Source organism: Carettochelys insculpta, chromosome 5, assembly GCF_033958435.1.
Source record: "Carettochelys insculpta isolate YL-2023 chromosome 5, ASM3395843v1, whole genome shotgun sequence".
NCBI lineage: Eukaryota > Metazoa > Chordata > Testudines > Carettochelyidae > Carettochelys > Carettochelys insculpta.
Window position 1 is genome coordinate 42,769,844 of NC_134141.1, and position 18,545 is coordinate 42,788,388.

Sequence of the window (18,545 nt, forward strand, 5' to 3'; positions counted from 1 at the left end):
AGGCACCGAACTCCAGGAAGCTGAAGCAGCCATCCTTACATGCATAGGGTCATTCACAAATCAAATTTCTCATTCCAGAGCACTTGTGTCAAAGCACAAGTTGTGCTCTTTGAAGCTGCTAGTATATTAAAACTGTAAAACAGCACCACCTTCAGTTAAAATTGTTAATGTATTTCACTGATGTTTTTAATTAAAGTATAAATAGAAATGCATTCAGAACTGGTTCTTATTATCCTTTTTGTTATATATAGTATCCCTTTGTCGCTTAGAGCCCACTATTGCTAACACTGCTGGAGACGAATCAGTGTGAACAACTGTGAGGAATTTTCTAAAAAATTCGGTAGTATGGAAAGTTCCTCAGAGTTTGTATACAAAATCCAAGACAGGCAGACCTGGAATAAATTACAAGCTGTAGTACATTCAAGGGGCACACAAGAGGAAAGGTAAGGCATTTCTTTTAGATGGCAGAAGAACTCCAAATAGAAAATCATCCCAATATTTACCTCTGTCTCTCCAGTGGTTATACAGTATATAAATGGTAACTTTAAAATGCAAAGAAGCCTAGGGTCTTTAAAATGCTGTGCAAGTTTCCAGTGGGATGCCACAGGGATCAGATGTAGGCCAAGTCGTCAGTACTGATAATGGAAATGGAGTAAATAAGGCAATCAGGGAATTTGCAGATGATATAAAATTGAAAGGCATTGCCAAGTCCTACGGGGTCAGGGAAGATTTGTTGCATGTAAGGCAAGGTCATCTGAATTCATTCATCTAATGATAGAAAGGCATTGTCATGTAGATAGTACATGGTTGATGTGCTTGCTTACATACCATGACAGCCAAAAGGGTCAATTAAACGAAATTATTGGTACCTTCTTGGCAATGGTGAATTGAATATTCCATTCCAGATTTGCCATCCTGTGAGATTTCAGCTTCTGTGCTGATAGCACCTCAGATTCAAAAGCCCCTAAACACATCTCATCACTTGACACCTTAGCACTTTCACAACATTAGTCCAGCCCACACAGCTAAATGTTCTAGACTATCTAATAATCCAGATTCTGTCTTGGAAAGCATCATCTCATTAAAGAAATGATCACAGCTCTCCCAGTTCTCAAGAAACCAAGAAGACCTGGGACCCTGATAGGACTATGAAAACTAATGGAGTCCATCAAACTCCAAAACGTGCTTAAAGATAGCAGTATATCATCATCATGCTGTAGTCTTGATCATAGACCAAGTGGTCTTCAAGTGGTACCCCCATCACTCACACAGACCTTCTTGGTTCTCTGACACACTGTATCATATGGAGAAAGGGTGGAAACTTGAGTGCCAATGTTGGAAAACAAAGGCTGAAACAGACAAGTCAAAACAGAGAGAATTTGTCAAAGGTTATGCTAAAGGATAGTTATAGGTCAGGAACTCTGCCCTTCAGCTTCCGTAGGTCAGCAACTTCAGAGATTCAAGGTGGTAAGGCTCATCATTAACCTTGACTGCCTGGAGTCCACAACAGAACCAAGCACCAAGGAGCTATCATCCTACTTAAGTGAAATGATCACCTATGCAAAAAGGTTCCTCACATTTCTCCTGTCCTGGTTAATGAAACCAATCCTCTGCATTCCCAGAGTTCAGTCCTTTCATGCCTGGAAGAGTATTAGACACCTGGAAAAAGTCTCAACCCAAGCCAAGACCATCCTGGGTTGGTAAAAAAGCATCATGAGCATCAGGTGCCACTCATGACCAAAATAGCCAATGCTTTAGTCTGAGAAGGAAACTTCCCTTCCACCTTGAAACACAGTAGTTCAACCAGCATTGAAGAAGCCCACCCTGACAATCAGACCTAGCAAGCTACCACCCAGTATCAAAGCTTTTGTTTCTGAGCAAGGGCACAGAGAAGTCTGCACCCTGGAAAGAAGATCTAGTGGTGAGGACACTAGCGTAGGCTTCAAGAATCCTAGGTTCTTTGGTTTCCTGTCATGCCACAGACTTTGATGCAGACCACAAAGGGGTTGGGCATCCATGTCCCACTTTTAGGCTCTACTGCAATTCATGAAATTCTTGCTTGGCTGCCATCTAATCCTAAAGGTAGATAAACTCACTCGCTGACTAATTTTCTCTGTAAAAAGTTCCCTAGGTGCCTTTATGTCTGCCTCTGACCATACATTCTGCTCCTGTACTCTCAGCTTCCAAACTTCTGTCTTCAGCCTAAGCCTCAGGGTGGCCCACAAACAGGGAGAAGATGAGTGTTTCTCCACCTAATTCTAGTGTTTTAGGTGCGGGGGGGAGAAGGGAGAACCACCTGTCCTCCCCACACTCCCAACTTGTGTGTGCCCGGATCCAGTAGATAACTTCTAAGCCTGCCTATCACATCAGGTACCATTCAAAATCTGGCTGCAAGAGGTGGTGGCAGAATTGCCCACGTTATAGTAATTTCCCAGCGGTTAAAGCATTGACCTGGGTTGTGGGGGGACCCCTACTTGTGGGAGGGAGCAGGTTTGGATAGGAGTGTCCACACTTCTCAGAGGAGTTCTATTATCACTGAGTTATGAGATATTCAGGTGTAGGGCTCTCTCACTCTCTCCTGTTGAAGCGGCTTTGCTGTATGCAAATTCTTAGAGATACTGGGCTGCAGCAAGAGAGTGAGAGTGATTCTGTAGTCTAGTGGTTAGAGTACCCACCTGCAAGGTGAGAGACCCAGCCTACAGTTCCCCTGCTCCAATGATTCTTTAATTATATTTTCCAAAATGGAACTTCAGTGGGAGAGACTGAGGGAGCATGACATGAGACTGTGCTATAGCTCAGTGGCTACCTGAGAGCAACATGCACAAAAAGTACTTTCTAATCTCTCTGCTGGGCTAAGAGAGTACATCCCATTTTACGTGAAGGTGATGTGGTCTGAAATACGCAAGCCGTTATCACCTTCCCTGTGGATGGTAGCACTTTGATGTGCCTGAGCATTAAGCTATCAACATGTAAACTCCATCTAATTCAGAACCCTGCAGAACATTGCTTCAGCAACATGGGCTATGCCTCCTACATGAAACCTGTCTTTGTTCTCTCTGATGGTTTACTGTAGAACAATAAGAAGAATTAAAGGTTTCAGTTCATATCGTCATGGTACTCAGTGACCTTGGTGCAAAGTATTTTAAAGATTAGCTAAAGCTCTGAGGTGAGAAACCTGGTGCTCAGCTGCACAGTCCAGGTACAATAGAACTGTCCAGCATATCTGTGCAGGAGACAGATCCTTCTCAGAGGGCAGGTCAAAATAAAATCTTCCCTTTCAGTGATAGCAGCCTTTGCAATGCTCCTTCCTACTTTGGGTAAATAAGACACAGAGTGCCCTGAAGGTCAGTATATGCTGGCAGTTGAGGGTCTGTGAAAGAGATCCCTCTTTTGACAATTTTCTCTTTTTTAGATAAGGTCAAGATACACATGGTGCTGTTAATCAAAATTTGTCTATTATGTGATTATGCAGTCACAGAAGTTGCTGCCTAATTTTTTTTTATATATATATTTCCTTCCTAACATGGTCCCAAATCTAAGTTTTCATTTAAAGTTAAAATCCTGGCAACTATTTCTTAGTTACGATCATTTAACATTTTGAAGTTTAAGTGATACAATGACATCTTTCTGAATCCAGAGCCAGCCTGAAACAGCTTGGAATCTCAAAACAGTTAATTTTACACAGACACGCTTGAGCACCCAGCCTGATGTATTTAGCATAAGTACCTGTTTATCTGTTCAAGATTGCATTTATTTTTCAGCCTCAGCTGCCACTTTTGCAAATTGGTGTCAACCGTTTAATTTTCTTTTTGAATATCAGGGAAGTGGTCTTACAATTTAGATATATCAAGCAACACCAGATTTAATTTATTTTGATTAAATGGTTTATTCTATCCCTCTGATTTTGATACTAATCTAGTGCCACTGCCCTTGTGTCTGAGAATTTCATAATTCTTCATTCGGGGCTGGCATGAGGGAGAGCAAGTAATTGCCCCATGCCCGATGCCCTAGACCAATGGGGACCCCACAAAGCTAAGTTATGACCCTAATCCTATATCCTGATGTCTGTATCCCTCGAAAATGGGGCTCAAGCTCTGTGTTAGCCCAGGGTGGCAATGTTCTGGGGGGAAGAGGGAAGCAGCACCTCCATTCCCTGACTGTTACCTGGGTTTGTGGGTTATTGCTAACTGCTGGCTCTGCCACCAGAGAACATCACGCGCACCTTCTGATTGGGCCCTTTTCTTAGATTTTGCCCTGTGCCCCACCAGGTCTAACACCGATCCTGTCTGCAATGGAATGTATTGTTATAATACTTGCCTACTTCTTAACATTATTACCTCCTTGTTATGAGTTGGAAATGGAGACACACAGTGTAAGTGATGTACCCAGAGTTATGTAAGTGTGTGGCAGATCCTGGAATTGAATACGATCTCCTGGGTTCCAGTTCAGTGTCTGTGTCGTGGTTTATAGAGGAGTAAAGCAGTTAACCTTTATTTGACCCCAATTGTCAATGGCTTGTGCGTGACCTGATGCATGTGGAGTGGTGAGCACTGCAGCAACTACTATAAAGGCTACTCACAAGAGAAAATCCCTGAGCCCTCAGCTCTCTGGAAATCGAACCTCCCATTCACTTAGGATCCCTCAGAAAAGAAGCCCTGGACAAGCAGGTGGGCAGGAGACAAGATCAGAGCCCTATTCCCCTCTGCACAAGTCTGTGGCATGGGGCGGGTGGGCACGAGGGACTCAACACTTCGTCATTGTAAAGGCTGGTGAAAAATATGCAAACCCTGTGCACAGGAAGCAGCACCAGGAGTGACCGTGCATGGGGTTTGCATACTGTGACCATAGGGCCTGTGGCTAAATGCAACAATCTTCTAGTCAACATAGAAGAAATGTGTGGTGAGCAAAAGGGGGTGGACTTTTACAGTGGATGCAGTGCAGGAAAAGAGAATTAAACAAACATAGTGATTCCAGAAAACTTCTCAGAAATCAGCTTTAGCTTTCTATTCGCAGGTTAAAGTTTTTCCTCTCACTGTTATGTATAGATTTCAGTGTTTAAGATGAAAAAGTGGCAAAGAGAGAGCTTGTTTTAGCATAGAAAAAGGGATCTAAGCGTAGGGAAAGTGATGGCAAACCAAATTTGTTGATGCTGTTTTCCCTGTCTAGACCTGTTGAAAGAAGTGTTTTCATAAGAATCAGACAGAATTCATTTCCATTCAGAGCCCTTACGGGTTCCTGTCAGAACAAAACAGCTGGAAAACATATGGTATCCATTTCCCTGTATCACTTGGAAAAAATTTCACATGTAAATAAAACCAACATAAAAGTGTAACCCTATGAACCTAGAACCTTATATAGAACATAAATAAATCACTACAATGCATTCTTTGTATTGGCCCTCTAAATTACTAGTCTTGTTACTGTTTTTATTCTTTCCTTTGATATATATTCACAAGAACCTCCAAAAAATCAAGGTGATAGACAATTCCAGTTACAAAGCAGTACTATTTTCTTTATTCATATCTTCAGTAATGTAATTGAAAACTCCATATTGCTTCTTCTTAAGAAAGGCGTTTGTTACAAATTAGGAACAGTGCTTTTTTTTTGTGCCGGTACTTCCTCTCTTTTTACAAAAAAAGAGCACTGATCAGGAATAGTCAAAAATTAAACCTCACTAGTACACCACAGTTACAATATATAATAAATATATTATGTTTTAAATGTAGCTAGTGAACTTCAAAATGTGCCAATTCTGTGTATACATCAAGGCCGTGTCTACGCTAGCCCGAATCTTTGAAATGGCCATGCAAATGGCCATATCCAAGATTACTAATAAGGCACTGAAATGCATATGCAGTGCCTCATTACCATGCCGCCAGCTTCAGCTCTTTGAAATTACTGCTTTTCGCTGCCGCACAGCTCGTCCAGATGGGGGTCCTTTTCAAAAGGACCTCGGGAACTTAAACATCCCCTTATTCCTATCCACTTATTAAGGGGATTTCGAAGTTGGCAGCTCCTTTTGAAAAGGACCCCTCTCTGGATGAGCCATGTGGCAGAGAAATGTGGCAATTTCGAAGAGCCACGGCCGGCGGTATGCTAATGAGGTGCTAAAGATTTGGGCAAGTGTAGACATAGCCCAAATGTTATAACAAAAGAAAACACTGAAGATGATTTAGTGAAAGAAATTTTAGGTCCTCCCCACATGCATGTGTGTGTGCACACACATTCATTCTGAACGTATAAATACAAAGGAAACTGTCCTGCTGTTCCACTGATCCTAGGTACTCTGGGAATTATGAACTGGAACTGTACTTGTAGTTATGGAAGGGTGGAGGATTTTTCTATTTACTCGAACTGGTGGAAAAATTCAGGGATTCTGCATAAAATTTTAATCAAAGTGGAAAGAAAGCCACTATTTTGGCAGAAATGCAATATTTCTACCAAAAAAGCCTGATACTTTAATTGAACAGTTTTGAAGCAGTGCCTCATGGGAATTGTGGTTTGAGTCCGTCATACTCCCACTGTCCTCTGTGAGCTCCAATGTCTTACATAGTCTGCTGTCTTGGTGTGGATAGGGGGTGAATCATAGGAATCTAATGCCTGCAATATATAATGGGTAAAAAAGTCAGTCTGGGGAGTCTGGCCCAAAGAAAAAAATGGAGACACGAGGCACTGAATTACACCTTTTAATTTCAGAAAGGGGGACTGTACAAAAATGAAGTTAGTTAAACAGAAACTAAAAGGTACAGTGCCAAAAGTAAGATCCCTGCAAGCTGCGTGGAAGCGTGTTACAGATACCATAATACATCAAATTATAAACCATGAAGAACCAAAAGATGCCACTGAGGCTAGTCAACAAAGTGAAAGAAGCAGTGAAAGGCAAAGTGGCATGTTTTTGAAATGAACGTTAAATCCCAGTGAGAAAAATAGGAGCATAAACTCTAGAAAATGAAGTATAAAAATATATGTAGGATGGCCAAAGAAGAACAGATAGCCAAAGACTCGGAAATTAACATTAAAAATAAATTAAGTACATCAGAAATAGGAAACCTACTAAATAACTGGTGGGGCCATTGGACAATTGAAATGGTGAAGGAGCACTCAAGGGTTATCAGGTCATTGAAGAGAAACTAAATGAATCCTTTGTATCTGTTTTCATATCTAAGGATGTAAGGGAGATTCCTAAGCCCTTTTTTTACATGACATAGCTGAGGAATTGTTCCAGAGGAGGTCTTGGAATAAACTGGTAAATTAAACAGTAATAAGTCACGTGAACCAGATGACATTCACCTCAGAGTTCTGAAGGAACTCAGATGTAAAAGTGCAGAACTGTTAATTGTACTATGTAACCTAGCATTTATATCAGTATCTTTACTGATTGACTGGAGGGTAGAAAACATCATAATTTTTTTAAATGGTTCCAGAGGGCAATTACAGAACAGTAAGCCTCACTGCAGTACTGGGCAAACTGGTTGAAACTACAGTAGAGGACAATATTGTCAGACATGTAAATAAACATAATTGGTTAGGGAAGAGTCAACATGGCTTTTATAAAGCAAAATCATCCCTCAACAATCTACAAGCATTCCTTGTGGGGTTCAGTAAGCATGTGGACAAGAAGGGTTCAGTACATACAGGGCTCCCTCAAGACTGGGTGACTGGGGAGCAAAATGGCATATGAAATTCATTCTTGATAAATGTAAACTAATGCACATTGGAAAACATAATGCCAACCCTATATATCAGAATATTGGGAGTCATTTAGAAAGGGATCGAGAATAAGACAGAAAATATCATATTGCCTCTGCATAAATCCATAGTACACCCACATCTTGAATACTTAAACTGGAAGAGGTTTAGAAAAGGGCAAGAAAAATTAAGGATATGGAATGACTGTCATATGACTAGTGATTGATAAGACTGTGACTTTTCAGCTTGCAAAAGAGATGACTGAGAGGTGATATAATAGCAGTTCATGCAATCATGACTGATACGGAGAAAGTAAAGTGTTATTTACTCATAACACAAGAACAAGGGGTCACCACATGAAATTAATAAACAGCAGGTTTAAAACAAACAAAAGGAAGTATTTTATCATACAGCACATTCAACCCATGGAACTCCTTGCCAGAGGATGTTATGAAGACCATGAATATAACGTGTTAAAAAAAATCACTGTAAGTAAGTACATGGAGAATAGGTCTATCAATAGCAATTATCCAGGGTGGGCAGAGATGGTGTTCCTAATCTCAGTTTGCCAGAAGCTGGGAATGGGTGACAGAGGATTAATCAGTTGATGACTACACATTCTGTTCATTCCTTATTGAGCACCTGGTATTTTCACTGCTGGAAGATGGGATACTGGACTAGATGGACCTTTCATCTAACTCAGTATGGCCATTCTTAAGTTCTTATGTATTTAAAGTAAACAAATAAATATAGTCAATTTACATTAACGGGTGTTAAACCAAAAAAAGGAAAATATAGAGGACGATGTTGCTGTGTATCTGTAGGATGCTTGGGTCGCTGGTGTGCAGAATGGTACCTGAAAGGCCTGCTTGGCAATGCTCCAGATAACGACTCTTCGGCTATGTCTAGATTAGAGGGATTTGTCAGCAGAACATTTTATCGGATGATACCTTGCGACAAAACTTCTGTTGACAGACTGTGTCTAGACCACCAAAGTGGATCAAAAGAATGATCCACTGTCTACAGAGAGCTTTCGGACTGCCTGGCCACTCTATCGACAAAATGGCCACCCAGAAGCACAGCAGAGAGGGTTGCCCAAAGCCACAGAGGCCTTTTCAGTTGACAGAAGGCCCTCCGGAACACCCAGGCCAGCTTTTTGTGGACAGATCTCTGTTGACAGCAGCATTCTTTCTCGTGGCAAACGGGTATGGCTGTCAACAAACATGCTGCATTCTGTTGATTTACTGTTGACAGAACATACTTGGCAATGTGGATGCTCCGTGGGTTTTGTCGACAAAATGGTGTAGCCTTCATGCCCAGGCTGTCACATTCTTTTCTTCAGCTAGACTTTATTAAAGCATTCTAGACTTTATTAAAGCATTTGATACAGTCTCACATGATAGTCTTATAAAAAAAAAGCCTAGGCAAATACAATTTAGATGAGGCTACTATAAGGTGGGTGCATAAGTGACTGGATAACCATACTCAGAGAGTAGTTCTTAATGGTTCTCAATCCTTCTGGAAAAGTATAATAAGTGGGGTTCCGCAGGGTTTGTGTTAGGACCGGTTCCGTTCAATATCTTCATCAACTATTTAGATATTGGCATAGAAAGTACGCTTATTATGTTTGCAGATGGTACCAAGCTGGGAGGGGTTGCAACTGCTTTGGAGGATAGGGTCATAATTCAAAATGATCTGGATAAATTGGAGAAATGGTCTGAGGTAAACAGGATGAAGTTTAATAAGGACAAATGCAAAGTGCTCCATTTGGGAAGGAACAATCAGTTTTACACATACAGAATGGGGGAGAGACTGTCTAGGAATGACTACAGCAGAAAGAGATCTAGGGGTTATAGTGGACCACAAGCTAAATATGAGTCAACAGTGTGATGCTGTTGCAAAAAAAGCAAACATGATTCTGGGATGCATTAACAGGTGTGTTGTGAACAAGACATGAAAAGTCATTCTTCTGCTCTACTCTGTGCTGGTTAGGCCTCAGCTGGAGTATTGTGTCTAGTTCTGGTCACCACAGCTCAAGAAAGAGGTGGAGAAATTAGAGAGGGTCCAGAAAAGAGCGACAAGAATGATTAAAGGTCTAGAGAATGTGACCTATGAAGAAAGGCTGAAAGAATTGGGCTTGTTTAGTTTGGAAAAGAGAAGATTGAGAGGAGACATGATAAGTGGTTTTCAGGTATCTAAAAGGGTGTCATAAGGCAGAGGGAGGGAACTTGTTCTTCCTTGCCTCTGAGGATAGAACAAGAGGCAATGGACTTAAACTGCAGCAAGGGAGGTTTAGGTTGGACATTAGGAAAAAGTTCCTAACTGTCAGGGTTGTCAAACAGTGGAATAAATTGCTAAGAGAGGTTGTGGAATTTCCATTGCTGGAGATATTTAAGAACAGGTTAGATACATGTCTCTCAGGGATGGTTTAGACAGTACTTGGTCCTGCCACTGGGGCAGGGAGCTGGACTCGATGGCCTCTTGAGGCCCCTTCCAGTCCTAGTATTCTATGACTCAAGGACAAGGTTCTATTCATTACCTCTGAGTCGCCTGGCATTGGACACTGTCAGAAGACCGGATACTGATCAGATGGACCTTTGGTCCAACCCAGGATGTCTGTTCTTATGTTCTCACTTGAGACACTATGGTGGCATATCCAAATAGGTAAGTCTCACTTTTAGCCAAAGCCCAAGAACTTTTCAGTTCTTTGATGACAAATTTTATTGTCAAAAGTCCAACTTTCCAATGAGCACCAATTATGATGGGAGATTTCCAAAGAGCCCTTCTCTGAACTTCCAGAAGACTATCCCATGCCTTCAGTGAAGCTCAGTAAGATAACATGGCACAATCTAGATTAGCACAGTTTTATGACAGGAGTAATATGGTTGCCAGTGGGCATTTACCAAATGATGTTGCTTATGTCATTTTCTTGGGGGTTTTCTCCATTAAATTTGATCTAGTTCTTTTTTATGTAAGATGCATGTCTAATTTGAAAGGAATTTCTTTCCAGACTGTTTCAGTTTGGTGTGACTATAGCCGAAGTATGGTTAATTGCAAATCTGCTTAGATGTCAACACAACATGTTTTTTTGGTAAACTTCTGTTCCTTATGCTGAGTCTATAGTATCACATCTTCAAAGTATACAACCTGATAAACCTACACATCTCATAGTGATGTTCTGTTCTTAATCAAATTCCTTTTTTCCCCTCTCTAGTTTCCAGCACTAACTGGAACTGTAGCGTTTCATCTCTTATTGGAAATGCACAAAAACCAACAGGAATTGCTGACATGTACAGTAAGTTCAGACCAGTGAAGAGAGTTTCCCCACTAAAGCACCAGCCAGAGAGCTCAGAGAACAATGAAAGTGATGACCAAAAGAACCATAAGGTGGAGTACCAGAAAGGTAGCGATTCTCACTCTGCATCTCAGAATGATGATCAGTGTCCAGGAAATGAAGATGGCCTTAAAAGTAAAGGTGTTGAGTCTGGTGTTTTGCTTGGGGAGCTGGAGCACTATGACCTAGACATGGATGAAATTTTGGATGTGCCTTACATTAAATCAAGCCAGCAACTTGCCTCTTTCACCAAGGTGGCTCCAGAGAAAAGGATTTTGGGTATATATTCAACAGTGAATGGTCTTAGTGGCAAAACCTGCTCTGCAGGAAACAGTGAGAACTTGCCAGCCAGCACAACACAGTTTTGTGTTCTGTCCCCTGTGAAAAGCGCTCAGATGAGAAATGCACAGTCCATTGTCCTTAATCAGCACAAGCATTTAGCTGAAGAATTAGAGCTTTCCCAGCCTCTAGTTAAGTGTAACTCAGTCCACGAAAGTGAAGTCCAGAGCAAGGACTTTCTCAACAGGACATTTACTGATCCCCAGGCTCATAAAACTGAGAAGACAATGCCAAACTGCCAACTGAGGACTTTTCTTCTTCAGACAACAGCAGTGACAGAAAATAAACTTGATGAGCAGAACAAGAATGTGAACTGGAGCAGCTCAGGAAGCCCAGAAGAAAGGGGTGAAGATGTGAAAAAAAATAAAAGCATCTTAAACATTGTGAGGGAAGGGCAGATATCACTCCTGGTAAGTGTCATCCTTTTCGTTACACATTTATAATAAAATGGATCTGCAAGGTAATACATTAAGTCAGCAGTTAATTAGGGTGCATGGCATACATTGTAACTCCATTTGATCTCCTTTAATTACAAACTGAGTATGTGGGTTTCCAAATGAAACTTAAGAGGTTTATGTACAGATATTATATTTATCTTAGGTAGTCATGGTGGGTAAGATTAGTAATTTAGGTAATAAAATGAAATGCAGATGCACTTCATCTTAAAACGTATTGTTTTATTAAGTTCTGCCTTGCAGGGTGTTTGCAGTTCACTTTGTTCAGTTATTTGTGGATTACATCACTTTCTACACAGATGCTGACCATGGGAACAGAGAGGCTTCTGTTATATTCTGATTATTATTCAGGAGTGTTTATGCCAGTTTGTTGAAGCAGCATTCACAGATGGGAGCTCCCACTAAAGCTTGATTACCCTCTGACCCATATGAAGTTTTAGTTAGTTTCAGTTCTTTGATCAGAAACCATGAATAGGTGTTTCCAAAGTAACTAATAGCAAATTAACATCATGATGCAGGGGAAGCAAGACTCAGAAAGGCTGTCATAGTAGCAGTGCATGCAACTTTTTTGTGCCATCTTTTTGTTTAGCTTTACCAGTCTAGAGCAAACACAATGACAGCTAATTAACACAGCAGCAAAGACAAATGCAGAGTTATTCAAAAAATAGAAGCAGGCTGAGGAACAGATCACAATTCTGAATAAGAACAATATTCAAAAAAGTGGAATAAACAAAGGCAAAGGATTTTTATGTAAAACCCTCAATTGTAATAGATTGTGTGCTAACTAATCTGCATAACCATATGATCTTTTGATCACTCCTTACCTTTGTCCTCCCTTGTTCCTCTCCCTTCTGTTTTTGAAAAGCCCTTGTTATCTGTTGTCTTAAAATTACATTCAGGCGAGGATCGCCTGTTACTGTGCATTTGTTAATGGAATAATTCTAAGCACTATTGCCTTAAAAATATTATCCATGGAACTAGCTAACACATTAAAGTAGCATTCAGAATATTCAGAGCTTAACATTTTTCGCTGTGCTTAGTTTAAGCCGCAGTTTTTCACTATGAAATAGGATGGATCTGACCTTCCCACCCCCAATGTTATTTGTCCTCCTTGTGGCACCTGAAGGGGACAGAGAGCAAGAATACGCAGATTTGCTAAGGGGGGTCATGGACACTTGATACCAAATTACTCATAGAGATAGTGGCAAAAAAAAAAAAGAAAAGGAATACATTTTAAAAAGCAATTGAAATGTGAGACTGCTCTGTCAGGTAAAGTAACCAGACACAGTACAGGGAGCCCGGATCAGAGAATGTGATCTTTTTCTGTATGTGGGAATTTTGCTACATCTAACCAGTAGTCCTTCTAGTAGTCCTGACCACACAAGTACTGTGTGCTTTATAGGAAAATGTAAAATCTTTGTTGTGGACAAATGTACAGTAACGTGAGTGAAGAATGATTCTTTTTATTAGGGTGACTGTATCTCCCTGTCCCAAATAGGGGACAGAGAGATATGCAGGGGAGGGGCAGATCCTCCCGGCTCCAGCAAGCCCTGGGAAGCCAGGAAGGAGGCAGCAGCCACAGGCCCTCCCCAAGCCCCAGGGAAGCAGCAGTCCCCCAGCGCTCCCCAAGACCTGTGTGGGGGGGTGTCAGCTGCCAGTGCTCCCTAGGAAAGTGGCAGCCCCCAGTGCTCCCTGAGCTCCAGAGAAGCACCAGCTGCTGGTACGTCCCGGGAGCCCTGGGGGAAGCAGTAGTCACCCACCCCTCCCCCACTTCCCCAAGGCTCCGGGAAGCGACCTCCTGCTCTCCAGCCAGCAGCCTGTGCAGCTGCTGGCAGAAAAGGTCAGTGGGGGAGGGCCCAAATATGGGATAATTAGTCCCTTTAAAACTAAGTAGGGATGCCTTTTTGTCATCCCAGATATGGGGCCGTCCTGCCAAATACAGGATGAATGGTCACTTTCCTTTTTATTAAGTATTTGGTTTGTATCCTGAACTGTGAAACTTGATATCCTGTTTAAATTTTTATCCTAAATTGCATAACTGGCAACTGAGTTTTCCCCTGTCCGTTTTTGTACAGCCACACCTAGCAGCAGACAATCTGGACAAAATTCATGATGAAAGTGAAAACAATCTGTTGCACATAGCAGCATCCCAGGGACATGCTGAGTGTTTGCAGCATCTCACTTCTTTGATGGGAGAAGACTGTTTGAATGAGCGGAACAATGAACAATTAACTCCAGCTGGGCTAGCAATAAAGGTGACTTGATCTTAATGATCCATGATAGCTATAAAGAATGCTAATATCAAGATGATATTATTTTTAACCCTTTTGCTAAATTAAAGCACAAAGTGGGTATTTCTGCCTTTGATGTCACATAAGTGAATAAAAATTGGTTTCTTTTAAAGAGTTAATGTCAGCCATAAGCCACTGTGTCATTTACTGGGTTGTTGGTGGGTTTGTGACACATACATTATCGTAACTTTGTCAGTTAACTTGTATTAAGAAAAATCATCTGTTGTATTTGAAGGACGTTTTGTTCATGTTAACTCAGATTCAGATTAGTATTCCTTTTGTTATCTATAACTCCTTTTTTATTTTTTTTCCACTCAGATGAGGATAGCATTGAACATAATTCTGTGAAATATGTGTTGGTAAAGAGTGATAGCACTTTTGATCATTTCTAATGCTGGTTTTTTCAATGCGTTACATCTGAAGCAGAAAATTCATAAATATCAAGAGCAGTTTGGTGTATCAGACCAAGGTTAAAATTTACCTCTTGCAGAACACAGCATGCCTCATCTCAGAAATAACAAAAATGAATGTCTTCTGGGAAAAAGTTAAAGCTTATGGGAAGATCTATTATACAGTAAAACATGTAACATTATAATGCTATAGTGCTGCAGTAAAATAGAATGCTGTGCAGGGCGTTTGACAGTAAAGCTAATCTGCCATATTTCCAGTAAGGAATTAAACTGATGTCTGACTATTCTTGGCAAGTGAATTTCTTTTTAGAGTTGTAGGTAGCTTAGGCTTTGTCGCCATTGCACCTTTGTCATTGAAACTTTTCTCACTTGGGTGTAAAAAAAAAAAAAAAAGCACACCCTTCAATGACATAAGTTTCAATGACTAAAAGTACTGATGTGGACAGCACTTTTTTGGCAGGAAATTCTCTCCTGGCAATGAAGCTATTGCCCCTCATTCAGGATGATTTCATCTTATCACTGGGAGAGCTCTCTTTCAGCTACAAGAGCGGCTACACTCCACCTCTTACAATGGCACAGCTGTCATTGTAATATGCACAATACAGCCATACCCTTAGATTCATTGTCCTGGTCAAATCCAGTACTACATATCTACATTTTGTGTGCCTAAAGTCCTCTTGCGGTTTCTGTTGGGTATTGTTCTTAGCTTTTTATCCCACCCTGCCTGATAGTGTAGCTATAACCTGTTAATGTCTATTATATTCCTTCTCACAGTGGATGGCTTTTTTTCACTAACTGATGAAACAGTTGCTTTTAAGTATATAAAATGTCAGAGCAGCCTTTGAAATTGAAAAAGGGCTATATACATGTATTATATTATGCAGGAGTGGGTATGGTCTCTTGTCCAAGACTCAGACACAAGTTCCATTAATGCTAATATGTTGCAATAGCATTATCCTGCACATCAGGTAGATAAATATGGTAGATGTGAAATCCCTTCTCTGTTTGAAGCCTTAAAATTGTTCTAGCGTGCCAAAATTTGATCACCTTCAGTCCCTATCCCTGCAACTCTTTAGGTACCAATATAATTTATTATGTGTTTTATTCTCCTTGCACTTGTTTTACAACTGAATGAGTCCAATGGAGTTAGTCCTGATTTTATACCAGTGTACAGACTCAATGTCTCTGTATAGGAGCAGGAATTCCCATGCCAAATTCTTCTAATGGTATAGTGTCTTGTCTCTAATAATGCATGCATCAGAAGAAAATCTTTGTGTGACACACATCATTCCCCGTTAAGGATTAAGTGAATTGCAGTATTTTTGTGAGACAGAGAGTGAAACTGGAGGAAGTGCTGTATCAAATAAATCGTGCTGCCATATTGATAGTTTGTTTTAACTTGTGGAAAACCTCCTACATTCTCTTGATGACTTCAGTTGTCTAGCAGGCGCTGTCATTGATTAATCCATTACTTTGATTTAACAAGTCTAAAAATAGAAGGTTTTCTTTGAGAGGTGCTGAAAAAAGTACTGTTTTGTCAAATAGCTGTATTTGGCTACATTAAAGCCGAGATCCGAGATATCTTTTAAAAGTCTGTTTAAAAGTATATGTTAATTTTTTTTCATAGCTTTAGTTATTTTAATCTCAGAGTAATATAAGAAAGTGAGCAAGAATAACCTGATTTTATTTAGATAGAGAATAACAAGGTTTTACAAAAAGATTAATAAAAAATGGCAGGTAAAGGCAGGTCAACTTTTGAATCTCCCAATCTAGAGAGTATCCCTTTAAGTGTTGGACAGCACAAGTTTAATACACGTGGCCAAGCCATACAGTCCGTTTTCACGCAAGTGGTAGTCCCATTGATTTGATCTCTAGATCACTGGGACTAATCTTGTGACTAACACAAGCAGAATTCCATTCTGAAAGAGCCAAAAATATTGTACAGCATGTATATTTAAGTATCACTTCATTTACTCTTGAAATGCAGCTGCATCTGTGGTGTCATTCAGCAGCCATTCTGTGCCAACACTCTGTAAAAGAAGCCTTTAGAAGGGAAAGGGGGGAATAATTTATTCATACTAATCTCCAGGGTAAATTTAAGTAGGCAAAATATCATCAGTATCAAGTTTATACAATTAGGCCAGCCCACTTAGGTTAACAAGTATGTTATCAGTAGATTTAAACACAGCCTAGCAAACAAATTAGGATGATTTACATGAACATCAGCACACATGTATGGTTGTTTAGCATTTCCATATATAGCAGACGAGGTTTGGAATCTGAAACAGCTGGAATTATTTTCATCCTCTTTCTCTATTTAGAATGGCCAACTGGAATGTGTACGGTGGATGGTGAGCGAAACAGAAGCCATCGCTGAACTGAGTTGCTCAAAAGATCACCCAAGTCTTATTCACTATGCAGGTTGCTACGGTCAGGTATGGTTTCATTTTAAATTAGTGTTTTTACTTTTTAAAAAGAGATTGATTCAGTGCTTTCACAAGACTATCCTTTTATACTGTTCTTCAAGTCAAATATTTCATAATGTAACTTACGTTCATTACTAAATGCAACCTCTCTTAGATACAAACTTTTGTAATTAGGATATCAAGTCCCCATAAATCTGCATATTTTAATTCATATGTTTTTAATTATTTATCCTTATGTTTCCTGTCATTCACGTGTAAATTATTGGCTGTGGGTAGGGGTAAGTGTGGCACATTAGGTTGGTATATTACTCTCTCCCTTCTGGTAGTAGAGATTACTCATCTCATCATGGTCCTATTAGTGGCCTCATTAGAAAACCACCAGGAGGTCTGGTACAAGTTTATGTGCTGTTTCCAGGAGATGACAAGCCTGAAATAATAAGGCAAAACTGTGACAATTTAGGAATAAGAGGCACTAGCAATGGTGCAAGGTGTGGGGAAACTTGAACTAGCATATGCTTCCCCTAGCCATTTTTGTTGAACTTCATCTGAAAGCACATTGTAACCTAACCTTACATTCTGCCTAAACTGCTTATAGATCTAGTGACGTCCAGTCTTAAAAGGTTCAGTGTTTGGATGCTTATGCCATCTGTACTGGTCTGCAGGGATTTTAGAAGAGGGTACACTACTAGATTAAACATGTCAACAATGGACCCTCCCCCAGGGACCTCCAGCACTTCATAGTTCTGCAGTGTCCCTTGAGGGAATGAACCAATGAAATGCTAACCCTCTCTCACGTCTCCAGTGGATAGGCTACTCTCACCTGAGTTTCTTGAGCTTGATGGTTTCACAGAGAAATACATAAGCAGCCCTCATCTTCCCCTGTAGAACTGGAAACATCACAGAACCAGTTGCTGGTTTTCCCCCACCACTGTTTTTTCCTCCTCTCACTGTTTGAGGGACAATAAAAAGATGCAGCCATTGTCTCTGAGAAAATAACTTATTTCTGCTCAACCCAAGTGGTAGAACTGGAAGAGCTAAGGGAAATAGAGAAGGACATGGAGGATGTTTTCAGGGGCACAGTAGAGTTGGTCCCATCTGAGTCTGACAGTCTGATTGCTGTTGAGGAGGATGAAAATCTTGGAAAGAAACATCTAGTGAAAGCGGAGGAAAACAATGCCATAATTAGGACACCCCACTCCTGTTCCAGGTGATATCATGGCATCCTCTCGCACTGAGTATACCCATTCTAAGGTGAATTCTGTAGTCTACTAAAGAAGATATCATGTATATTAGTAAGGCACTGGTACATATAAAGGAATACAGTTTAAAGATAATACATGAAGGCAAATATGTGAATATATACAAAAGGTACAAGTGCTTATATAAAATGCTGGAACTGTAAATATTAAGATGGGTGAACTAGAGTGCCTGGAATTAAATTAACATATTGATATAACAGCCATCATGAAAACGTGGTGGAATGAGGGTAATCAATAGGACACAATAATACCAGAATACAAATTATAAAGAATAGGTCACACTGCTCTGTTCATTTTCTCCTACGGATCTGTGCCAGTCTAACAGCTGGGGTGGGGGAGAGC

The 18,545-nt window shown here is 40.4% G+C and overlaps 1 protein-coding gene across 2 annotated transcripts in view; it reads left to right on the forward strand.

The window, feature by feature from the left end:
- Positions 1-18,545, forward strand: part of SNCAIP (synuclein alpha interacting protein) — a 118,803-nt gene that overhangs the window by 73,875 nt on the left and 26,383 nt on the right. For both annotated transcript variants that reach the window (XM_074994134.1, XM_074994133.1), the window contains exons 4-6: positions 10,904-11,772; positions 13,893-14,072; positions 16,840-16,953. In XM_074994134.1, the coding sequence (XP_074850235.1) occupies positions 10,904-11,772; positions 13,893-14,072; positions 16,840-16,953 (1,163 nt within the window). The remainder of the gene's footprint in view (positions 1-10,903; positions 11,773-13,892; positions 14,073-16,839; positions 16,954-18,545) is intronic.